Source organism: Nomascus leucogenys, chromosome 4 (assembly GCF_006542625.1).
Source record: "Nomascus leucogenys isolate Asia chromosome 4, Asia_NLE_v1, whole genome shotgun sequence".
Classification (NCBI taxonomy): domain Eukaryota; kingdom Metazoa; phylum Chordata; class Mammalia; order Primates; family Hylobatidae; genus Nomascus; species Nomascus leucogenys.
In genome coordinates, this window is record NC_044384.1 from 29880878 (window position 1) to 29907022 (window position 26145).

General features: G+C 41.6%; 1 protein-coding gene and 1 long non-coding RNA gene across 2 annotated transcripts in view; one reads left to right on the plus strand and one right to left on the minus strand.

The window, feature by feature from the left end:
* Nucleotides 1-23131, plus strand: part of MYO5B (myosin VB) — a 403095-nt gene extending 379964 nt beyond the window's left edge. The window contains exons 34-40 of the mRNA XM_030810458.1: nucleotides 2567-2718; nucleotides 4465-4554; nucleotides 6628-6778; nucleotides 8125-8410; nucleotides 9042-9216; nucleotides 10495-10575; nucleotides 19324-23131. Of these exons, the coding sequence (XP_030666318.1) occupies nucleotides 2567-2718; nucleotides 4465-4554; nucleotides 6628-6778; nucleotides 8125-8410; nucleotides 9042-9216; nucleotides 10495-10575; nucleotides 19324-19476 (1088 nt within the window). The 3' untranslated portion in view covers nucleotides 19477-23131. The remainder of the gene's footprint in view (nucleotides 1-2566; nucleotides 2719-4464; nucleotides 4555-6627; nucleotides 6779-8124; nucleotides 8411-9041; nucleotides 9217-10494; nucleotides 10576-19323) is intronic.
* LOC115834741 overlaps nucleotides 1-26145 on the minus strand; it is a 37239-nt gene that overhangs the window by 5041 nt on the left and 6053 nt on the right. Inside the window, exons 2-3 of the long non-coding RNA XR_004029625.1 lie at nucleotides 6558-6646; nucleotides 5497-5559 (exon numbers count right to left, since the gene is read on the minus strand). This is a non-coding gene — a long non-coding RNA (uncharacterized LOC115834741). The remainder of the gene's footprint in view (nucleotides 1-5496; nucleotides 5560-6557; nucleotides 6647-26145) is intronic.

Here is a 26145-nt window from a genome sequence, read left to right on the forward strand (position 1 = left end):
GCAGGGTTTTCTCTGTGAAAAGGGGAGCCCCCGCCACCTCTCTGAGTCCCTCTTGGCTGCTCAGCAAGGGCCAGGAGGGAGTCTTTGTGACCTGTGCAGCTTGCTCAGGTTTGTGCCCGGTGCTGCTTTGCCAGTCGTACCAGCTCCCTCCCCTCCGGTCTTGTGCCCCATCTGCCACAGGCCACTGCAACAGGCCACCTCCCTGCTCTGTACCAACCCAGTCCAGCATCCCCCTGCAGAGCCAGGAAGAGTCTTAGAGGAGAGAGTCCCGTGTGAAAGAGGAGAAATCTTTGGTGGTCTGATCCGCTGGACCCTGAGCCAGCAGCTCCCTTCTCCATGGCGCCTTAGTGAAATGTGGATGATGACACTGACCTGCCTGCCCCATGATGTGAAGTGTGACAAAGGCAAAATGCTGTGTTAAAACTGCAGAACCTTTCTCAAATGTGAGGCTTTCAAAGAAGTGGTAGCTTTTGCAGGAATATTTGAAGTTCAAATAAGAGGCAAGCATTATTTTAGAGAAACTTACGTAAGATTGAAGTACGACTCTGCTGAGCACTGTGACTAGGGCCGAGGGACCCAGAAAGAACAGATTGTGGCATCTGCCTTAAACAGATTTTCTCCAGCTGTTTGGTTTGTGTGTTTTTAGTAGCCTGCTTCTTAGATGTATTTTGCTCTTTTAAAAAGCTTAATCTCCCCTACAGTTGTCCAGCAATTAAATGTGATGTAAGTTTATCTTAAACTTCCTTAAACAGACTGCATCTTGTTTAAATGCAGTTAGCAACAAACCTTTCATCTCTGGTGAATGAAACTTTCAATAAATAAGGCTGCTTGTGTCAGACAGGTGGCTCCCCCCTGCCATTCGCCAGGGTTTTCACAGAGAAAACCCTGCCATCAGCATGAGATGACCCTTGCTCAGGTGGCCCCAGGAAAGGTCATCTCCTGCGGAGCTACCTAGGAAAATCCCGCAGTCATCTTCCCTCCAAAAGACCCCATCCAAACAAATGCCAAAACTTGACCGCCGACCACCTACCTCTTAGGTACCTGGCACTGGCCGGTTGCTGTGGAGGAGAAATAAAACTAGTGTCATCGTCTCTTCCCCAAGATGCTAACATTTAGCTGGGGCACCCAGACAAGCTTTAGTCAATCACAATAGAACATTCCAAGGCAGGACAAGTTGTTTGCAATCTGCACATGGATCGGATTTGAAGTAAGAAGTTATGGATTGGAAGTCTGGGCCTACAAAATACATTCTCCTGGATAAATGTGACCAGCATTCTAATTAGAGCCAATGGCCAATCCACAGCTATCTGTTGGACCTATAAAATGCCCAAATGTCAACCATGTACTCAAGAGTATTATGGCGTACAGTTAGCATTTAACTAGAAGGATGCGTTGGAGCAGGGACAGTGTAACCCAAGTACCAACTGGAGCTGCTGGCAGCAGAGCCCAGCCCAGGACTGACCTGGTAGAAGGTTTGCAAGGATACTGCCCACCTGCAGGTGGGAGGGAGGTGGCCTCCCTTCATTGCCATTCTGAGCCTAGAGGTGGCTCATGAGGCCTCATTTGGGAGGGTATGGGTGTAAAGAACAAGGGTTGGCGATACAGTGCAGAGCTATGGTGAGACCCCTGGGGCCTTGTGCTCCTGCCCCATTCTCACCTGTCATCTTGCCTTTGCACCAGGCCTTTCCTCCTAGTTCTCTGGCCTCCTACCACCACCTGTTGCCTTAAGCCTGGCTCTCCTGGCATGGTCTGGAATAGAAAATGGTCTGACAGCTGCTTCCTGTCCCTCCAGGGCCTTTTGCAAGAAAGGGCTGAAAGGCTGAGTCTGCAGTTAATGGGGAGACTCACAAGGCCCTTCCAGTCCAGCCAGAGCAGCCCTTGCCCAGGCAAGAGCAGGAGTGTGGGACACAGAGGAGAGCAGTTGGGGGAAATAAGAGAGCCACTGGAGAGATGCATGCTGAGCAGCAGCACCGGGGTGGGAGAGGGGGGCCTGCCTGATGTATTTGGCTGTGAAACTGGGCAAGCATGGCTGGGTAATTTGTTCCTGAGGTTGTTCCAGCCTCCCTAGCCCTCGGCAGGCTGGCCCTGTCTTTGGGAACATACAATCTGTCTAATTCTGGAGCTAGCCCTTGCCTTCTGGAAGTGGTGGTGCCCACGAATCAGGAGTTCCTGCCCCCATGTGGGAGCTAGGTCCTGTCCTCAGCCTTCCTCTTGCCATGGGCCCCTGTTGGCTGCAGACCGAGGCATCTGTGTAACTTGCAGGCACTTTTCCTCCATATTGTTAGGCTGAGGCATTAGAAGCCTGTTTCAGTGTTGTAGTGCAGACAATTAGGAATGTGGTTTTGTTTGTTTGTGTTTTTAACCACAGTGTCTGAAACTACTGGTAGGCATGCTCGGGAGTTTGGGTACCCTGGGTGGCTTCTCTCCCAATCCTCTTTGAGATATCTATTCCTAGATGAGCTATGGGGAAATACTGAAAACATCTCTATTCAGATGAGGATTCTGACAGCCTCCACTGTCCCCCATAGCTCTAACTCTTGCCATTTGCTGCTGTCGTTGCCCTTAGACTTGAAGCCCCAGATGCTGTCGGGCGCAGTGCCCTGTCTCCCCGCCTACATCCTCTACATGTGCATCCGGCACGCGGACTACACCAACGACGATCTCAAGGTGCACTCCCTGCTGACCTCCACCATCAATGGCATTAAGAAAGTCCTGAAAGTAAGCAGCCCCTGCAGAAGGTCATGGTTTGTGGTGGGTAGAGCGAAGCCAGCCCCTTACTGTTGCTTCTCTGTGTGTGGGTTTGGCTGTAGTGAATTCTCCCAAGGCTCCAACTTTGAAGGTAAATGAGCCACAGAAGCATCCATGTAACCAGGATGCCTGGCAGTTCCCAGAGAAGGATGCTCAGGCCCAGCAATGGCAGGAAGCCCAGGACTCTGGTGTAGGTAGCCCTCCAGCTCCTCCCTGCTGAGCCTCCGGACATGCCCAGTGCTTACAGAAGCCTTGGCCTGTGCACTGCCACAGGTGCTAGGGAGACATCCTGCTGCAGCCAAGGGTGTGTGGGCCTCGCCCTGGAGCAAGTTCAGGGACACCCCTGAAACACGGGCCCTCTCCACCTTTCCAAGGGGCCGGGTGCTTGCTTCCCTGGGGGGTAACACAGGGAGGGCTGTGACATTCCATCACTTCCCAAGGTGAGGCAGCCTGGGCCAGGACAGGGCTTGCCGCAGGGTGTTAAAAGTGCTCAGGAATGGCACCTGAAGGCACAAGGCTTTTCTTGAATGTAGTGCAGCCACTGCAGAAACAGGCTGGCCTGCAGGGAGGGTGAGGCCTGTTCACACAGGGGTGAGGGCCAGGCAGTGGGAGGTGAGGTTCTTGAGGGAGATGAACCCTCAGTGAGAGGGATTTCTACCTGCTAGCAGGCCTGTGCCCCGAGTATTATTGCTGTTAGAGACCATCTTTAGTTCTCACACACTACTGCTTCCAGGATACAAGTCATTCTCAAAAGCTCTGAGTCCTAACCAATTCTGGAGTCCACTGAGCTGCTGGTCGCTGCTCTGAGAATTCCAGAGCCAGCGTTTAAGTCTGGTTTCCTGCCCTCAGTAGCTGCATTGCCCTCCACAGGCAATTTATATATCTACATGCTAGTGGCTCTCAGATTTGTGTCTCCAGCCTTGACCCTCTTTCATGAGCACCATCCAGCTGGAATCTTGGGCCAGTCTAGGCCAATTTAGGGCTGACAGAAATGTCACTTCCTTAGGAAAGCTTTCCCTAATTCTGAGCTAAAATAGCATGTCCCAGCCCCAGCAGTCGCTTTCTATTCAACCTCATTTTTTTTTTTTGGTCGTACCTCATACCACTCTGTCATTTAAATAATGATAATGCTTACTTGACAGAATGAGCTGCGTGAAGTCATCAGTTTTAATGCAGCAGCTGTCTCATAGCTGTTTGGGTTGCTAAGCAGGCTTTTTCACCTAGTTAGGGTTTGTAGCCATTTTCTAGAGAGTTAAAGCCATGATGCATCTGACGTCTAGATAAATGGGACACCAAACTATTTTGCTGTTATGCTCTTTAGCATCGCTTGTGTTGGATAACTGGCAGTTCAGAAACAGAGCCAGCTAGCCCAGGCGGTTAGACGAGAGCCCAGGGCTGCTGGGGCAGAGCCTCATCTGCTTTGCATTCATTCTTCAGCCATGGAAGGCAGCCTGTATTTTATGTGTGTCCCTGTATGTGCACCACTGATCAGGGGACCAAGATGGGGGTTCTGTGTACCATCCCTGGTGACAGAGGAACACTCACGCAGCCTCTCAGCAATGGGTCTCAATCCCGTGACTGTCAAGTGCCCTGCCCAGCCTCAGGGCTGCTCAGGAACACTAGGTAAGGGTAGGAAATGTGGGGAGAGAGGTCCCAAGGAAGCATTTCACCAGACAAGAGCCACTTAGAGCTGAGGATGTCCTTTTCTTTTCACAGAAGCACAATGATGACTTTGAGATGACATCATTCTGGTTATCCAACACCTGCCGCCTTCTTCACTGTCTGAAGCAGTACAGCGGGGATGAGGTGAGTGGGGAGCCGGGCACCCAGGAGGCATTTCTGCTTCATCCAAATGTGGTTGAGAAGTGCTTTGTATCCCCTCCGAGGTCAGTGGGGTCTTTGGAGCACCCTTGGGGACCTCAGACTGTGGGCACACCTTATCATACCTCGTGGCTGGAAGCAGGAATAAGGCTGGCCACAGGAGACCTGCCTCCAGGAGGCCTTGATGAGCCCAAGGGGCCCCAGAAAGCACTCCTGGGTTATGTAAGTACAGTCTGCATAACCCATCATCAATAGAGGCCCTGGGAGTCTCCATGAAACTCCTGTAACCTGACATTTCTGTATCAGCTCTAGAAGAGCCCCACTGCAGTGGATACTGGCAGGAAGCTCAGTTGCCTAGTGGGTCACCCTGTCTCCTAAGCCAACCAATAAATCTGTCCATTTCAAGACAGACAAAGATGGCCACAAGAAAAGAGGCACACCATAATCAGAACTACGTGTGTGCAAACTGACCTGGAGGCCCAGCTCCATGCATGTATCCAAATTGGATTCCTTGACCTGAGGCCCAATTACTAACCCCATCACTTCGCAATCCATACCAGACCTGTAAGGCCCAGCTTTTTCTGGAATTCACATTCCCAGCTTTGGTCCCTGAAAGAACTTCTCCCATGCTCTGCACTCTGCCCAATGACCTAGTAATATGTGGCTTGTTTCCATTCTAGTTTCTCTGGTGAGAATCCCAACTCATTCCAGATATGCCCACTCACAGGTTCCTGTAGGTCTTCCTGACTTTTCTTCCCCTTCCTTTCACATATCTCACCATCTACCCTTCCCAAGGTGAAGACATAGTGTAAACCAAAATAGTGCGACCATATTTAAAGCTTTATTCCATCTTTTGTGCCAGAACCAATTTTGACAGGCTCTTCTCCCTGGGTTAGTAAAAGGATATGCCTTTCCTTTCAGTCTTACCTTCTTTACAGTTGGCTTGACTCCATCTCTCTCCTAAGAACCAGTACTTCATTTGATGGCCTGCTTTTATTATAAAAGGGATGGGCCAAAGGTTAAAGAAATGGCCATTTCAAACCACATGCCTTCTGTTACAAAATCATAATATCCAAGCATTTACTTGAAGCATAGAGCTACATGTAATGTTATTTCACTGAGGTCCATCACTTTACCCAATGTTATACACATTCTAAATGGGAGGTTATGTAAGGCTAGGGCAGGACCTGGAACTCCATTACATTAGGCTGTGGTTACATGTGCTCATATTCTCTGGGTCAAGAGCTGAACCACAGCATAACCAGATCCATGTAGTCCAAATAACAAGGAAGAATGATTGACTCTTATCTTCATCATTACAATTATCCCCTTTTCTGCCTGCTTTTGTTCATATTAAGATGGCTTTGTATTTGACACAGTACAACAGGCCTTGCTGAAGATGGTTGCCCTTTTGGGAACACTAATCTTTTTGGCAGATACTGGTTTCCCTCGGCCTGAATGAAAATGATATTGGTCACATGAGTCCTTCTGATATCAGCAGTTCCCTTAACTTACATGTGATTTCATCTGATTAATACAGAAAGCTAAGAGGACACAGTGCTGTAGCTACGAAATCACTTTAGTTCATCTATTAATTCTGATACCCAGTGATAGAATCTGCATAAAATTTCTCCTCATACAAGCCTATAATCTGGACATGGCCACACTCCTTTAGAGGCTGCACGTCATCTAACATTTTAGGGGGACCTGGTATATTGGGGAAAGCACTGGATGAAGTGAGAAAGCAGGGATCCCTTTCTCTGGACCTGGTACCAACCTGGGTTTTGCTACTGTAGGGAAATCACTTCGCCTCAGGGATTTGGACTGAGCGATTCAGGCTTTCTCTCTCATGTTGAGTTTTTCCACTTCCTTCAAGTTCAAAGGTCATCAGTGAGACCTCAAAGAACTGACAGGGTTTTGTAAAACATCATCTACATAGGGAGGGCCTGAGTAGGCCCCCTGCCCACCAAATAGATGACTAAAGGTACCAGAGCCCTGGAAGTTGTGCTGAGCCCAGCAGACCACAGAACTCAGTAGTGCATGCCTCTCCCTCTGCAGGGCTTCATGACTCAGAACACTGCAAAGCAGAACGAACACTGTCTTAAGAACTTTGACCTCACCGAATACCGTCAGGTGCTGAGTGACCTTTCCATTCAGATCTACCAGCAGCTCATTAAAATTGCCGAGGGCGTGTTACAGCCAATGATAGGTAAGCTGGCAGCAGGAGAGCTACATCACTCATCATGGGATCTGAAATGAGGGGAAGGCGTGGTCAGCACCCTCTGCCTTTCAGGAACCAGATATATTAGCCATGACCTCCAGAAAGCCAGAACCTTCCAGTGAAGGCAGAACTGAGGTGTGCACATCATGCTTAAAAAGAGCTGTGAAAGTATTTGACACGGTGCAAGAGGCATAGGTGACTTTCCCTTTATCTCTTTTTCTGTAATATATTGTATTTTTTTCCCAAATTTTAATACATAGTAAATGTAAACTCAAAAGGTACAAATGCATATACAGTGAAAAAACATAACCCTCTTAACCTATTATGAACTTGATTCATGGAAAAAAGCAGGAGTGTTCATGCGAAAGGACACAGCAGTCGGCACGATGCATCAGTATTTATTAGACACTTGCTTTGAACCAAGCAGTGTACTTGGGCACTGAACATGAAATCAGAATTGAGAAATGAGAGCAGTTACATTTTCAATCGGAAGAAAAATCATGTGTAGATGCATTACTCACTGTGCTCTGCAAAGGCTGGGAAAGAAACTACCTGGACCTACCTGTTCATAATGCTTTCCCCAGGTTCTTACAACACAAATAGGTTATGGGTGAATCCCAAGAAGGACCAATCTAGAAAGACATTACTTGAAATGAGGTTCATTCAAAACCTTCCTTCCTGTCTGGAAATCTTTTTATAAGGCACCAGACAGAGGGAGAACTGACATATCAAGCTGGAGATACTCAGAATAATGTGAATGTTAATAGCACCAGTTCTGGAGTCAGACAGACTTGGGTTTAAATCCTGGCCCTGCCACTCCCTATCAGTGTGACCTCAGACAGGTTATTTAACCTCTTTATGCCTCAAGTTCCTCATAAAAATGGGAAGTACTTCATAGAGTTGTTGGAAGATTGAAAGTGATACTGAACATAAAGCCCCTGGTGTGTAGGCAATTGCTGCTTAGTAAGTATGACAGACCAATGAAGCTCTTATTTACATAGTCAGTGGCTGGACCAGGATGACACCCAGGTTGCACAATTCTCAAACTGTGGACTTTAGCACAGGTGATACCAAATCAAGCTGGTACATGCCCGTCATCTTTGTCTAATCGCCAGTAAATTGAGTGAAAATGCTGTCCACAGCTGTTTTATTCCATACAGAAATCAACACATTAGAAATTCTTTGCCAAATGTTATAAGTTCCTAAGCATGTCAACATTGCACACCTCTGGATGGTATCATTGCTAAAGCCCGGAGCACTAAATGATTTGAGTGGTCCAATCTTTGCGTTGTCAGTGGGGAATGCAAGCTTCTCTAATTGTGCTTTTCTTTCAGTTTCTGCCATGTTGGAAAATGAGAGCATTCAGGGTCTATCTGGTGTGAAGCCCACCGGCTACCGGAAGCGCTCCTCCAGCATGGCAGATGGGGATAACTCATACTGCCTGGAAGCTATCATCCGCCAGATGAATGCCTTTCATACAGTCATGTGTGACCAGGGCTTGGACCCTGAGATCATCCTGCAGGTATTCAAACAGCTCTTCTACATGATCAACGCAGTGACTCTTAACAACCTGCTCTTGCGGAAGGACGTCTGCTCTTGGAGCACAGGCATGCAACTCAGGTAAGAGAGGAGCACCCCCCAACAACACAGATAGAGTGGGCCCTCACTGACTGCAGCTAGAATCAGAACACAAGACTGCTGTTTCTAAAAATGAAATCCAAATCTAATTGACCGTCCTTGTCTCCATCAGCCTGTGACTCACATCCATCACCTTTTTATCTGTTGGTGAAATCCATCGAACACTGAGATGGTTGACTTGGTAAACAAATTAGTTCAAAGCTTAAAGATGTTGATGTACTCTAAGTTAAAGACTAAATACAAAGCAGATAGGTCAGAGAGAAAACTCGGTGAGTTAAGAGGCATGAAGGCTCACACAGAAGTATAAATACATTTGTGAATGTTAAATATAAATACTTACAATTCAATATATTTAATGCCTGTGTTTCCCCGTTAACTTATATAGACACTTCAGGTATTTCATCTTTGCTTGATTTTAAGTACCCACTCATTCATTTATTCATTCTTTATTCAACAAATAGTTCCTGAGTGCAAGGCACTTGCCATGCTTTTTAACCATATGAGATAAATAATAGCACTAGCTGCAGCTGGCCTGCAAAACGCAACAGGTGTCCCCTTCTCAGTGAATTAGGAGGACCGGCTTAACGCAGCTTGCTTTCTACTTATGGCTAAGGTACAATATAAGTCAGCTTGAGGAGTGGCTTCGGGGAAGAAACCTTCACCAGAGTGGAGCAGTTCAGACCATGGAACCTCTGATCCAAGCAGCCCAGCTCCTGCAGTTAAAGAAGAAAACCCAGGAGGATGCAGAGGCCATCTGCTCCCTGTGTACCTCCCTCAGCACCCAGCAGGTACAGTCACTCCGCACCTCTGTCAACCATGATATTCCAAGCAAGCCCAGCGTCCATTCCAAGTCTGTTCTTGTTAGTGGTTAGTTGTTAGTGTTGCACTCCCACCCTTTATATACCCCTAATGATACAATTTTGAAGTGTAGCTGATGGGATATTCCTAGATGAACCAAAAACCATTTGGTCTGTGAAACAAGATGCCACGGATACTGTTTTCTATTAACTCTCTATCCCTCTTACTTAAAAAGATAAGGTAGCAAACCCACAAAACGTCAAGTTTAGGTAAAAACTTTTTTAAATATAATGAATTCTGGAATGTTTATTACATAGAAATCCACAAATTTTCAGAAATTGGCAGCATCAGGTATTTGCTTTCTTTACAACTATAATTGTAAGAAAAAAAGTTTTCTTTAAAACTAATTTCAATATGGTCATATTTTCACTCACACTCATTTATATTGTTTTAAATGAAGTAATTAAGAACTTAGGGGCATTTAAGTGTTGCTTTCCTTTTCCCTAAAAAATGTGTAACTGTGACTCAGTTGCCGACACATTGCCAGTCCCTGAAAGATAAATAACAAAATCCAAACTCAGTACAGAAAAACACATCTTAATATAGCAAAGTGAACACCTTTCCTTACCTCCTCCACTTACTATTAAAATATTGAACTCTTAAAAAAACTGCTTCCTTCTGTAAACATTTCCAGAAAGTCTTCAAACATTTTTCTCCTCTTTAAATACATTTCACTTAATATAAGTTTCCTTCTAGAATGCAGCTGGCATTGCATTTGGGCAGTCTACTTCCACCAAACCAGTGGTAGGCAGACAAAAGAGTATCTCCTGTTCAAATACTCATTTGTAAACAATGTTGGGGGACAGGGGGTAGTTAGGTATTAAACAAGATCTTTCTCATCTAAGGTAAGATATCCAGTACTCTTCAGAAGAAACCTTTAAATTACTAGTATATATGAGGCTGAGGATTTCAGGCAACTGCATTCTAAACTCCTCATTGTGTATACCAACAAGCATAGTGGGGAGGGGCGGGTGGGTTTACAGGAGACCTGAATTCGGTGAGAGGACTCGGATCCACCTGGCAAAGCTGTGGGCTCTAGTTTACTGGATGCAGGCTCCAAGGGTAAATGTCAGTCCAGCTCCATCTGTGTTGTGGGCCTTGTCTAAAAAGGATCACACTCTTGTACCAATGTCACATATTCTTTAAAGTTCAAAAGTTGTCTCGTGTTCATTTAGCTCTGTGCTAAATTCTGTTTTTACCCCCAACAGATTGTCAAAATTTTAAATCTTTATACTCCCCTGAATGAATTTGAAGAACGGGTAACAGTGGCCTTTATAAGAACAATCCAGGTGAGTTTTAAAATAGTAATTTTGTAAAGTCCAGTCTAAGACTATAAAGGAAATTGAAAATTTGGGTTTTAATCTTGCTTCTCTTTATTACTAAAATACTGGTTACATATATGCTAGGAAACCTTACATTCCTAGGCTTTCTACTTAGATAAACATGAACCATATCACCCATGAGTAACTATTTACACACAGAAAACTCAACTTTTATAATATCTGCCTCTCAGATTATAGACATAGTTTAAGCATTATTTCATTTGCCACTAGCATGTTACTGAACTATTAGCGCCAAATGGAATTAACAATGTCAGCAGAATGTCAGCCCTAACCATAAATAGAACTAAGAAATGTTCTTTAAAGAAAACAATTTGAGCTCTTAAATCTTTGTCTAAGACTTATGATATAGGCCAGGCACGGTGGCTCACGTCTGTAATCCCAGCACTTTGGGAGGCCGAGGCGGGGGGATCACGAGGTCAGAAGATCAAGACCATCCTGGCTAACATGGTGAAACCCCATCTCTACTAAAATACAAAAAATTAGCCGGGCGTGGTGGTGGGCGCCTATAGTCCCAGCTACTCGGGAGGCTGAGGCAGGAGAATGGCTTGAACCCGGGAGGCAGAGCTTGCAGTGAGCCGAGATCACGCCACTGCACTCCAGCCTGGGCGACAGAGTGAGACTGTGTCTCAAAAAAAAAAAAAAAAAAAAAAAAAAAAAGACAATATTTGCTTTTAGGAAAATGCTTGCAAGAAAACGTATTAGGGAAAACAGTTATTTAAATCTGTCTTTTCCTAAGATGATGGGAATGTTTTACTTAAAGATGAGCTTCCTCAAGCCGAGCCCAAGGTGATGGCTGAGTGCCTGACCTTTGCATATGATAGTAACTATGACAGTGTTGGAATGATAGTCATGTCTCAGTGATTCAGAAAACAGGCCACACTTCTCCCATGATTACCTGTGGGGAGCACCTCAGGGGAGACATAGCACTCCCTCAAACTTTTAAATGACCTTGTTGGGCAGTGAAATGATGTTGACACGAAACAAGGATTAAAAAGGGGTTCAGGGGGAAGTGATCAGAGGGAGAGTCAGGAAAAAGGGAACCAAATGGAGGTTTATCAAAGACACTGAAGAAACGTGAGGAAACATGGAGCTTTGTACAAGAACCTGTTCCCTTTGGAATACTCCTGGGATTTTATTTGGAGCTCCTTACAGTGTTTCAGTGTAGATCCAGAGATTTAGAGAGCCCTGAAAAGAGCAAAAAAGGGGTTTGAAAAGAGCCAAGGCAAAAAAAAAAAAAAAAAAAACCTAAATGAACTTTAGCCCAGCATCTAAGTAGGGAACAGAGGCCAACAGAGGGAACGTCTGGGAAGGGGTGCCTAGTCAGACTAAAGGTTGTTCTCCTAAGGGCAACGACAGAAACACAGTTGATTGTTAAAGACACAGGCCACAGAGCGGGGCAGGCAGAGTGAGTCCCTACTTACCAACATGAATATAACAACGGGGTTGTGGGTGGCGCTGACAGAAAGGATCCTGTTAGGATGCTCATAGTCAGCTGCTGAATGGGAAGAGTTTGATGACAGAAGCCACTGAGATACCTGACCCTGGACCTGTTATATGGATTTTTATGGAGGGCAGATAATTTACACAAAAGTGCAAGTTTAGAAAGTCTTGTTTGGTTTTGAATATCTGAGACACACATTAGAGGGAGAACTATAACTGCTCATAAATCGGCAACCCCACTGTTTGTGAGAATTCAGGTTAAAAAATATATGCCAAATCATACTGCAGGTTTATTGGATCAAGGACAAAGGAAAAATATAATGGAGGTTAAGCCCAAATATTCTCTCGAAGTTTGTATAGTCAGATTCTGAATCTTCCTCAGTAATCAATTTCAGTGTCTCGCAGTTCTAGCAAAATTTTTTTTTCACGAGCTATAGCTTTATGTTCTGTTTCTACCTATACAATGCTCAGAAGAAATGGTGAATGATCAGTCCCACCCTCTTACATTTGAACTCACATGTGTGATAAAGACAAGTTACTTGTTAAAGCAAACCATTGCTTGGGCGCTATGGGCTTTTTATAGCTTTGTACTGACCTTTAAAAATGTAAATTTGAAGTTGCTAAACTCACCAAAGCATTCACAGGAGAATTTCTGTGAAATGACCACCTTGTATATTTTAATTGATTAAACGTATGCATGCCTTTTGCTGTTGAATTGTGATAATATAGGTAATATTTCACTTTCTTTTCCCATTTTTATACTCTCTAAAATTTCTTCAAACCCTTTAGGTAGTGAAGTCTACTGTCACATCTAACTAATGTGGAGAAATACAAGGGCCCTTAAGTGCTACAAAGGTGACTTTTTTTCCCAGAGCCTCATGCCATTTCACATTTTACATACATAGGCCATGTGATAGGTTCGTGATAATAAACGCAGCAAACCTCAGAGTGGGCTGTGTATGAGCTGTCAACAATCCCAGAGAATCATTCTGCCAGGCCACACCAGAGCCATCATTGAGTATCTTGAATTAGTGAGGCTACTTGCTTATTCCTCCCTAAATACCTTTCTCTCCTTTAAACTTCTCTCCCATTATTTCAAACCTCTTTTTCAAATGATTAAAATTACTTTAAAATTTTGGCCCATCTTTCCAGATGCCAAACACATGGGTACTGGAAATTTAAGTCATGCTTTCTATTCATAATTCAGGTAATGGATGAAAACGTGGGCAATTCTAGGTTCCCCTGCCACTATAGAGCCATCTTACAATGCCATGCTCCAACTGACTTCATTCTGTAATCCAATTTCCCAGTACTTTTCAAATGCTGCTATGTATTTACTGACCATGGCCTGTTTCGAAGTTTAAGAAAAATAAATTGTGTTTTCACAAAATCAGGATATATTGATTTTCCTTTTTGGCAATACTCCCACAGTTAACCCTATTGACTTTTGTAAAAGTACAGCTTCTACCAGCAGTTCATGGTTCAGAGGTCAATGGTTAATGCACGGGCATGAGGAACAAAGGAGCATATTATAAAACTGATAACAGCAAATACAGCACTTACTATGTGCCAGTGATGGTACTCTGTGTTCTTTACACCTGTTAACTCTTTTAATCCTCACAACCTTATGAGAAGGGTACTCTTCCCCATCCCATGGTTTTGGGGTATGTGTGTTCCATTTTAACCATTTTTAAGTGTATAGTTCAGTGGTGTTAAGTATATTCACAATATTACATAACCATCACCACTATTTCCAAAATTCTTTCATCATCCTAAACAGAAACACTACCCATTTGGGCGAATAATATTCTCCCTTCCCTTCAACCCTGGGTAGGCTTCTGTATGTACATTATATATAAATTCTAGATATCACATATAAGTTGAGTCATACAATATTCTTTCGGGTCTGGCTTATTTCACTTAGGTTCTCAAAGGTCATCCATGTTGTAGCATGCATAAGAACTTCATTCATTTTTTTAGTGACTAATATTCCCTTTATATATCCCATTCTGTCTATTCACTGGTTGATGGAAACTGCACTGTTTCTACCTTTTGGCTATTGGGAATCATGCCGCTATGAACATTGTTGCACAAGTAGCAGAGATCCATTTTTCAGTTCTTCGGGGCATATATTTAGAGGCAGAATTACTGGGTCATATGGTAACTCTATATTTAACTTTTTGAGGAACCTCAAACTTTTCCACAGCAGCTATAGCATTTTACATTCCCACCAGCAATGCATGAGAGTTCCAGTTTCCCCGCATCCTCGCCAACACTTGTGATTTTCCAGCTTTTTAAAATTATAGCCATCTTAATGGGTGTGAAGTGGCATATCATTGTGGTTTGGATTTGTATCTCTCTGATGACTAGCATCTTTTCATGCGCCTATTGGCCATGTGTGTATCTTCTCTGGAGAAATATCTATTCCAGTCTTTAATTCATTTTTAAATCAGATTATTGTCTTTTGGGTATTGAGTTGTAGGAGTTATTTGTATAATCCGGACATTAAATCCTTATCGGATATGATTTGCAAGTATTTTCTCCCATTCTGTGGGTTGTCTTTTCACTTTCTTGATAGCGTCCTTTGATGCAGGAGTTTTAAATTTTGAGGATGTCCAATCTATGTATATTTTTTTGTTTCCTATGCTCTTGATGTCATTTTTAAGAACCATAAATACTTTCCCCTATGTTTTCTAAGAGTTTTACAGATTTAGCACCCTTTAAGTTTTTGATCCATTCTGAGTTAATTTTTATATATGGTATAAGGTGAATGTCCCACTTCATTCTTCTGTATGTGGCTATCCAGTTGTCTCAGCACCATTTGTCAAAGACAGTGCCCTTTCCCTCATTGAATGGACTTGGCACCCTTGTCAAAAATCAATTGACCAAAAATATGAGGGTTTTTTTTTTTTCTGGGCCCTTATATTCTATTGGTCTATATGTCTGTCCGTATACTCAGTACCATAGCTTTGATTCCCATAGCTTTGTAAAAGTTTTCAAATGGGAAGTGTGAGTCCTCCAATTTTGTTTTCCCTTTTTTTTGAGACAGTCTCACTCCACCCATGGAGTGCAGTAGCGCAATCTTGGCTCACTGCAACTTCCGCCTCCCAGGTTCAAGCAATTCTCCTGTCTCAGCCTCCCAAGTAGCTGGGATTATAGGCATGCACCACCATACCTGGCTAATTTTTGCATTTTTAGTAGAGATGGGGCTTCACCATGTTTGCCAGGTTGGTCTCAAACTCCCAACCTCAGGTGATCTGCCCACCTCAGCTTCCCGAAGTGCTGGGATTGCAGGCATGAGCCATTGCACCCAGCCAATTTTGTTATTTTTCAGGATTGCTTTGACTAGTCAAGATCCTTTGAAGTTCGATATGAATTTTAGGATTTTTTTAGATTTCTGTGAAAAACATCATTGGGATTTTGATAGGGATTGCATTGAATCTGTAGATTGCTTTATGTAGTATTGTCATCTTAAGTCTTCTAGTACATGAACATGGGGTGTCTTTCCATTTGTTTAGGTCTTGACTTTTTCAGAAGTCTTGCACCTTCTTGGCTAGATTTATTCCTAAGTATTTTATTCCTTTTGATGTTACCATAAGTGGAATTGTTTTTCTTTCTGATTATTCATTACTAGTGAATAGAAATACAACTGATTTTTACATGTTGTTTTTTTATTATGTACTTTGCTGAATTCATTTATTAGCTCTAGCAATATTTGTGTGTGTGTGGATTCTTTTGGTTTTTCTACATGTAAGATATGTTGTCTGCAAAAGGATCATTTTAAATTGGCTGCCTCTTATCTCTTTTCTTGCATAATTGCACTGGCTAGAACTATACTGAATAGAAGTGGTAACAACAGGCATCCTTCTCTTATTCTTGATCTTAGAGGAAAAACTTTTTGAGTGTGATGTTTGTGATGTTAAATGTGGGGTTTTTACATATGGTCTTTATCATAGAGGGATTTACCTTTTTATCATAAAAAAAGTTGGATTTTGGCAAATGCTTTTTCTGCATCAGTTGAGATGATGTGGATTTTTTCCTCTTCATTCTGTTATTGTGGTATATTACATTGATTTTTATGTTGAACTAACATTGCTTTCTGAAGATAAATCCTGCTTGGTCATGGTGTATAATCCTTTTAACCTTTTACTGAATTCAATTTGCTAGTATTTTGTTGAAGGGCTTTTACATCTGTATTGATAAGGGATGAATATAGTTTTGTTTTCTTATAGTGTCTTTATCTGGCTTTGATATTAGGGTTATACTGGCCTCATAGAATGAGTTAAAGTGTGCCTTCCTCTTTGATTTTTAGGAAGAGTTTGAGAACTGGTGTTAATTCTTCTTTAAATGTTTGATAGTCTTCACCAGTGAAGTCCATCTTGGGCTTTCCTTTGTTGGGAAATATTTAATTACTAATTCAATATCCTTACTTGTTATAGGTCTATTCAGATTTTCTATTTCTTCTTAAATCAGTTTTGGTAGTTTGTGTGTTCCTGGGATTTTGTCCATTTCATCTAGGTTATCCAATTTGTTGGTGTTAAATTTTTCATAGTATTCTCTTATAATCCTTTTTGTTTCTGTAAAATTGGCAGTAATGTCCTCACTTTCATTTCTGATTTGCTAATTTCTCATTTTAGTCTTCCTGCATGCCTGTAATCCCAGCTACTTGGGGGGCTGAGGCAGGAGAATCACTTGAACCCGGGAGGCGGAGATTACAGTGAGCAGAGATCACAGCATTGTGCTCCAGCCTGGGCGACACAGCAAGACCCTGTCTAAAAAAAAAAAATTGTCAATTTTTTGAACCAACTTTGATTTCGTTTGTTTTGGGTATTGTTCTGTTCTCTATTTTTTCCATCTAATTTGTGTTACTTCATTTCTTCTAGGTTTAGGTTTAGTGTGCTCTTTTTCTGATTCCTTAAGGTATACAGTTAGGTTATTGATTTGAGATTTTTTTTTAATGTAGACATTTACAGCTACAAACTTTTTAGCACTATGTTTATCCCATCCCATAAGCTTTGGTTTGTTATATTTTTATTGTCTAATTCCCCCTGTGATTTCTTTAGTCCATTGGCTATTTAAGAACTTATTGTTTTCCATATATTTGTGGATTTCTCAGTTTTCTTTCATTTATTGATTTATAGTTTCATTCCATCCTAATCAGAAAAAATATTTTATAGGGCTTTAATATTTTAAAATTTATTCAGACTTGTTTGAATATTGGAGGCTGTTCCATATGCATTGAGAAGAATGTGTATGCTGCTAAGTGGGGTGTTCCATATGTGTTTGTTAGGACTAATTGGTTTATAGTGTTGTTCATGGCCTCTATTTTCTTATTGATCTTCTATCTGGTTCTATCCATGATTAAAAATGGGGTATTGAAATGTCCAACCATTACTGTAGAACTATTCTCCCTTAAAGTCTGTCAATTCTCCCTTCAGATATTTTGGGGTTCTGTTGCTAGATGCAGATGTTTATTATATCTTCTTGATGAGTTGAACCTTTTATTAAAATATAATGTCCTTCTTTGTCTCTGGAAATGACTTAATTTTCTCCTTCATTCTTGAAGGGTAGTTTTGCCAGATTTAGAATTCTTAGCAGACAAGATTTTTTCCTTTCAGGATTTGAATTGTGTCATCCCACTGCCTCCTAGCCTCCATGGTTTCTGATGAAAAAACAGCTGTTAATCTTATTTGAGGATACCTTATACAGTCAGCCCTCCATATCCACAGGTTCCATATCTGCAGATTCAGCCAACCACAGATTCAAAATTCAGTATTCACAGGATGCAGAACCTGTAGCTATGGAGGGACAACTTTTTCTATCTATGGGTTCTATAGGGCCAACTGCAGTACTTGCATATCCATGGATCTGGGTATCTGTGGGAATTCCAGGAACCAGTCCCCTATGGATACTGAGGGACAACTGTATGTGACAAGTCACTTCTTTCTCACTGCCTTCAAGACTCCCTCTTTGTCTTAGGGTTTTGACAATTTAGTGTAATGTGTTTCACTGTGAATCTCTTTGCCTTTATCCTGCTTCGAGTTCATTGAGCTTTTTGGATGATTACATACATGTCTTTCATCAGATTTAGGAAGTTTCAGGCATTATTTCTTCAAATATTTTGTTGCCCCCTTCTTGCTCTTTTCCTTCTGGTACTCCTGTAATGTGTATGTTCATATACTTGATGGTGTCCGATAGGTCTGTTAGGCTCTGTTCATTTTTACCTCATTATTTTTATTTTCTTCTCAGACTGGATCATTTCAATTGCTTTATCATCAAATTCACTGATCTTTTCTTCTGCCTGCTCAAGTCTACTGTTAAACTCCTCTAGTGAATTTTTCATTTCAGTTTTTGTACTTTTCCTAAAATTTATGGCTTCAAGTAGGAAGCAGGGAGGGGCTCTGTGCTTTTAAATTTTCCAGTTGATGCCACTAGTGGAAGCCATTGCATCCCAAGAAATGTCTAAACCAAGACAGGCATCTGCTGGGACCCACCAGATCAACCAAAGTGCACAACCCCAAATTTTTGGAGGACAAGGTCCCACTGCCTGCCCTGGCCAGCTAGCTACTCCAGGAATGTGGGCTGCTATCCCCATAGCTTCAGGGGAGCTGAAGAGAGGGGGATAGTAGCTGGGTCACACACATGGTTCCCTTAGCAAAGATCAGCAGCCTCTCCCTTTATCAATCAGTCTCCCGATTGTTATAAATGTCCAATCAAGTTCCAGAGTTACGAGATAGTTGACAATCACTGTTTCTAGTTTAAGGTAGCTTCAGTGGAGGGACCAATCCCTAGAGCTTCCTACTCCGCCATTTTATGCGATGTACTCTTCTCTCATACTACAGGTAAAGAAACTGAGGCATAAAAAAATTCAGGAATTTGCCCAGGGTGGTGCCAGGATTAGAGCTCAGCTGTCTACCTAAAAATAACCCATGCCCTTGGCGACTTCACTATAGTGCCTCTCCACATGGTTTGCACCTGAGATGTATTTTATATTCTCCCTTAGAAAATTTTTCAAAGAATGCTAGAATTGGGAGAGAGCTTACAGCCCTCTGATCTCCAAGAAGCCTAAGTCAGGGCTTCTCTCCCCACTAAATACCTCAAGGGTAAGGAGATGACATTCTCCTGGTCCTGAAGTTCTACCTAATTGTCTTAGAAATCTTTCCATGATATATGCCAAATCACTTTCGTGAATTCACTTAAACTGGCTATTTTTAGGGGTACTCAAACTTTACATGGTCTTATTCTTCCCCATAGGCACAACTACAAGAGCGGAATGACCCTCAGCAACTGCTGTTAGATGCCAAGCACATGTTTCCTGTTTTGTTTCCATTTAATCCATCTTCTCTAACCATGGACTCAATCCACATCCCAGCGTGTCTCAATCTGGAATTCCTCAATGAAGTCTGAAGATGCATGTTTCCAGCATTAGTTTGATTCCCAATGTGAGCAAGAAGGAAGTATATACAGTAAAGTAAATTCAAGGATCTGTTAAATCTGATAAAAGTAGATCAAATCAGAGATTGACAGCCTGTGGAGGGTGCTGAACTATACAGAATTAGACACAACTATGTCATTATTTTTTGTACGTACTGCTCAGAATAAAAACACTTGAAATATGGAAGATTTTAAGTTTGATTTCAGTCCAACACATATACATAATCTATAGACACCAAGCAGTCCCCATAGACATATAAAAGGTGCCAATTCTATAAAATGAAGCTGCCTAGTTTTGATCTTTGCATATAACTGGAGAATGTCCAAATTAAAATACCAAATATATATAAGTCACATAAATTGCCTTCAAAGGGCTTTCAACAAATAATGGTACTAATAACCATGATAATGGCGTACACTGACATTTCCCAAAGTTTTCAAACCATAGGTGTGGTTGAGTTTGTGGTGAGATGTTTTAAGAACAAAAATATGGGGATGAGACTTCTGAGAAATATTTCCAAAATGTTTTTTAATGGCTGATTATACAAAGACAGTGGTGTAACTGACCTCCAGACCAGACATTGTGAGTGCTGGTTTCTGAAGCAAAATTAGAAGTGCCAGTCCTCAGTGTGCTCAAATGCTTTTGTGTAATCTTGGTTTAATGGAAGAGATTATTAAAATGCTGCTATCCCAAACTCCAAGTGAGAAAGATGGAAAAATATTTTGTTTCTGATGCTAGTCCATACGCTTTCCAAGTCCCACAAAACTTTCACAAAAATGTATATAAGCTAAATATTAGAAAAGGATAACAACTTGTTTTATTTATAGGTGTAAAAACCAAACAAGTCAATATGAAAGCTTTAAATCTCTTAATACCATTAAGCTTCCAGTAAGAGCATCACATAATGCTCTACTATTCCAGAAACCAAATAGTAAAACAAACTAAAGTTCGCACATCAGATCATCTGAAAAACCTTCAAAAATAATCGGTTCAGGGATATTATACAAAAGTTTGGGTTTTATTTTTAAGAGAATAAAATGGCTTAGGTCAACTTTCCCTTTTCAGGTTATTTTCAACGTTTTTCAAATTGAGCACACAAAAAATTGTAAATATCTCTCCTACGAAATAAGGATTTTTAAAAAGTAATTCAGTAATATAACAGGCTTAGACGTCTGCTGCTCTTACAATTTTTTTTAACTTGTTTTTGGATTCTTCAAAAGCAAGCATTCAATTGGAAACCCATATTCTTTCCACACTTTTTTTTTTACTGTCTTTTCCCTATCTCTTGATAGCAGTATGCTGTTCCCATAAAAATGGTATTTGCAAATCATAGAACAGCCTCTGTATTACATTGAGAAAATAAGATTTATCCATGAATTGGAAGTAGAACAGCCTGCCTCCACTCTCTTTTACTCAACCACCCAACTTAAAAGGCTCTTGGAAACACAGCACACTCTACACTACCTTCTGCACTGTGCCCTTAGAGCACAGCTTCCTCAGTCATTCTCTGCATCTCCTGGGGCTTAGTCCAGTCTTAGCCTGGGTTAAGACTGCTGACATTGTGTTCCAATCAGTTGTCACCGGCATTATCCCTTCTACATCCACAGTAAACATGCCAGCTTCTCTTGGGCGTCTGCAGAGCTATGCCTTTTTCTTTCAGTTACAGTTACATAATCACTGACGTCCATGACACTTACCCATGGATCCATGTGCTGACTTCATTTAGAAGGCCAATCTAAAACAACTGGGTTTGTGGCTACCTCTTTAAAGTTGTTTGTGAAGTATAATTTGCTTTTTAATGCACTTTAGTTTGAAAGTGAGTCTCTTATGTAAGGACTGTCCTTAAAAGACCAAAAATGCCTTGTTAGAGTGTTAAGGAGTTTTGACATGCAGTGGTTCCACAAACACAGTGGCTTACTATCCTTATATACTGTCTTACACCATCATTCTCTCCATCTCTCTTGGTCACTACTCTCTGCTGTCACTGGTTAATCACTAGGTGCCAAGAGCTTACTGAATAAAAGCTTGGCAATTACAATAAATGGGGAGGGAAGGACCTTATGAGTAGTCCATTTAGCCTAAGAAATGGCAGATTTACTTCTTCTCTTCCAAAAGATAAAGGTATATCCTGGAATTGTACTTAAAACTTATAGATGACTAACAAATACATACTTTATATGTAGTTAATATTTAGATCTGTCTTATTTAATACTTGGAGGCTAGAAGAAGCATCTTTAGGGGAACTGTATAATCTTTTGTTAGCATTTTCTCTGCATTTTTAAAAATCATTTCAATTCAAACATTTATTAGTGTCATGAAATCAGTAATGACTCTAACAATTCAACATAAAGGTTTGAACTCTGCATTAGATGTCTCTTTGATTTTTTAATATTTAAAATTTATTTGACATTTTTCTCACCAGGTGCCTTTAGCTGTTACTAAGATAACTGACTTATCAACTGTTTCTCCGAAATAAGTGTTGCTGTGGGAATAATTTTAATGTTCAATGTGATATCATGGGGGAGTTTTGTCTTTTAAAACATTAGAAGCATTTTAAATATTAAGAGTCAAATATTTATAGATCAAAAACTTGTGTTTTAAGTATTATACGGGACCTGTTTACTTATAGTAAATGTGTATGTACACATGAATTGTTGCTGAAGCTGACAAGCATATTACATACATGCATTTTCCCTGTGCCCTCATAGTTGCAGTTAGAGTTCCAGTACCTGTAGGCTTGCCTGGGAGGCAGATTAGACCCAAAAGGAGATGTTTTTCCCCTTTCCATGAAGCTTGTCAGTGGGAGTTGCTTCCTTTGATTTCCCTAGTACTAAATTTTAAGGCTTTTGTAAAAACAAAACTAGGAACTTGGAAGAGTTAAAAATCAACGCTGCTACCATCAATTCATCAAATATTTACTTAGAGCTTTCATACATTAAGACCCCAGTAACCAATAAATTAGAATTCATTTCTGCTGCATAAAGTAAATTTTCATACACTTGACCTACTAAGACAGTAAGGGTGTCCTAAATTGAGGCATTTGTATAATGCCTACATAACTAAATGGTCACTAAAATGGGACAGCATGGGGCAAGACCTTGTAGTTCTTCACAGAATATTTGTGGTCAGTTTCTCCAGTTAATTTGCTGCATGAGCCAAATAACCATAATTCACTTTTTATACCCACTGGTGCCATAATTAGAGAATTAGAGGGTGTAGACAGAGGTTAATGCCAATGACAAACACAGGACAGAGCTTTTTTTTTTTATTACAAAGGTCATTAGATACAAAAGATTGTTTTTCAAAAAATTTCTAATTCTAACAAAGGGGATCAATCAAATGAAACTAAGCTACTTTCTAAAGTGACACTGTATCAGAATAATCCAGATTTGAATATAACATTTTGCCACCAACTGACGTTTAGATGAAGGACTGCCTCTCTGAAAGAGTTCAGATCATATTCAAGGGTGAATCTAACACCATAGAAGAAAGACTGCTGATGAAAATATTTTTCCACTTTGCACAAATCTGTAAACTACACCTTTGTTTATAGAAAAATGCTTGTAATAGTCACTGTTATATTTAGCTGTGGATAAAAATTTGTGGAAATAAATACTTTTGAATAAAGTGGTGTGCCAAATATAAATGAAATTTAAAACTCTGCAGCTACAGGTTGACAAAGTTTCTTTGTAATGCTCTCTTGAGAAGCTTCATTATGGGGCCTATATTCTAATACGTGTCACGATCATTTAAACCAGAGGTCAGCATCTTACAGTCCAAAAGTTGGGGACAGGGAGAAACTCTCAGATAAAAAGGCTTATTGAGCAATTACTTTAAAGCTATGGAATTAAAGGCAGTTTTGGCGTAGGCAAAGACAAGTAGATGAGTGAAACAGAATAGGGAGTGCAAGGATAGGCCCAATCCTATGTATAACATAGCATATGGTAGAGATGGCATGAAAAATTGGTGGGAAAATAGTCACAAGATCTGTATGGAGGAATTTGTAAAATATAAGTGAAAAACAATGACAACATTAAAATGGAGAAATAATTAGGTACAAGGATTCAAAGACTGCATACCACTAAAAGTTTGTTGTCCCCAAGTTGATCTATAGATTAAAAATCAAAATTTCAACTGTTTCTATGTGAAAACTGACAAGCTCATTATAAGATTTATATGGAAGAACAAAGGCCTATGGATAAGGAAGACCCTCCTTGAGAAAGTGGGAAGCTCTCCTTAGCAGGCATTGAGACTTACAAAATTTCAGTAATTAAGATGTGTGAGAATGACAGACATGGGAAAATTTTTTTTTTTTTTTGAGACAGAGTTTCACTTTTGTTGCCCAGGCTGGAGTGCAATGGCACAATCTCAGCTCACTGCAACCTCCGCCTCCCAGGTTCAAGCGATTCTCCTGCCTCAGCCTCCCTAGTAGCTGAGATTACAGACCTGTGCCACCATGCCCAGCTAATTTTGTATTTTTAGTAGAGACGAGATTTCTCCATGTTGGTCAGGCTGGTCTCAAACTCCCGACCTCAGGTAATCTGCCCGCCTCGGCCTCCCAAAGTGCTGGGATTATAGGCGTGAGCTACCGCACCTGGCCCTGGACATGGAAAAATTGACCAGTGGAACAGAACAGCCCAGAAACTGAGCATCTATATGGAAATACTGATACATTTTTTTCTTAAGTAGGAGCACACATCAAAACCACCTGGAAATCTTTTAAAAAATTTACACCCAAATTTATGGAATAAGACATCTCCAGAGATGGTGCCCTTCCACACCCATTGTTAACCTGACCCACCTAAAAATATACAAGAAGACATCCCCAGGGATGGTGCCCTTAAGCACCCATCATTGGAGACCACTATTGAAATATTTGATGATCCAGAAGAATGGTCACAGTATAATTAGTCCTCAACATCACTGATAGGTTCTAGGAAACCACGAGTATAAACAAAATGACATAATGACACCAATTTTAACATAAGCTAGTTGATATAAACAGTTCCTACAGCATATTTATGGTCATACAAACATCACCAAATTTTTTTTTTTTTTTTTTTTTTTTTTTTTAGGTGGAGTCTTGTTCTGTTGCTCAGGCTGGAGGGCAATGGCAAGATCTCAGCTCACTGCAAACTCTGCCTCCTGGGTTTAAGTGATTCTCCCTCCTCAGCCTCCTGAGTAGCTGGGATTACAGGCATCCGCCACCATGCCTGGCTAATTTTTTTGTATTTTTATTGAGATGGGGTTTCACTATGCTGTCCGGGCTGGTCTTAAACTCCTAGGCTCCAGTGATCTGCCTGCCTCGGCCTCCCTAAGTGCTGGAATTACAGGTATGAGCCACCATGCCCAGCCAAAACATCAACAAACTTCTAAATAAAGACCAAAACACTTCTAGAATTAAACACTGAAATGAAAGCTATACATACATTTAAGAAAGATTAATAAAAACAAATGAGAAAGCTGCCCACTTATCCCATTTGAGAGTCACTGAGGGCCCACCTGTCCTGGCAGCTCAGGGTGCCAGGCAGGCACCAGGCCTGGACAGGACCCCATCCTGTCACTGGGTGTGCTCACAAACCCCCACTCAGACTGGGATCACTTAGACACATCCATTCACCTCATGTACACAGCTTTGGGACATGGGAGGAAACTGGAGAATCCAAAGAAAACAGTCACGGGGATCTCACCAGTGGGATGTATCCATGTCTGTATGAATGAGGCAGCAGCCTCAATTCTTGCCACCTCAGAAGAAAGAATTTGAGGGGGCGTACAGCAGAAGGAGGGACCAAGGCAAGTTTTAGAATAGGAGTGAAAAGGCAGGAAAGTACACTTGGAAGAGGGCCAAGTGGGTGACTTGAAAGAGTCAAGAGCATGGTTTAACTTCTTGACTTGGGGTTTTATATGTTGGCCTACTTCTGAGGTCTTGCGTTACTTCTCTCAACTCCTGAGATCTTGTCAGGAGGTGGCTGATCACCAGTTTCACGTGTTTTCTATCGGGAGACTGCCTTTCTCTGATGCTGGCTGCGACCAATGACTACTTTAGAAAGACAGTTAACAACTGCCTTGACCACCACTGGATGGTCACCCGATCTCCTGGTGTGTGTGTGTGGAGGGGGGAGCTCTCTCCTGCCCTGCTCATGCCTGACTAGCTACCCACTGTAACAGGGAGAACCTGCACACTCCACACACACAGTGGCCCTGGCCAGGAAGCAATTTTTTTCTCACCAACATTATGTCAAAATGACGATGAATGAAACAATGTTATGTAGGGACCTGCTGTATACTATGCAGTGAAAAGTTGACTTTTGAACCCACCTTCCAACCTAAAGATGGATTCACTTTTTGAGTGGCTGACCAAAGAATACCCTCACTTGAGGAAAGCCTTCAGCTCATTCTCAAAGAGGTTTAGTCCTAGCTTCAAAGCCTCAACAGGAAAACCACATTTGAAAAGAAGCAAACTTCATACAGGATACACTTAGTAACAGTTCAGAAAGAGAAAAGCAGTCTGACTTCCAGGAACTGATCTGAAACTCAGAGCTAGGCCTGGGTCATGCTAGAAGCTGGCCTGGTCCTCTCTGCTGGGCCGCGTTGTTCTTTTGCTATGAACAACCTTATAAAACACCAATATCAGATGTGGG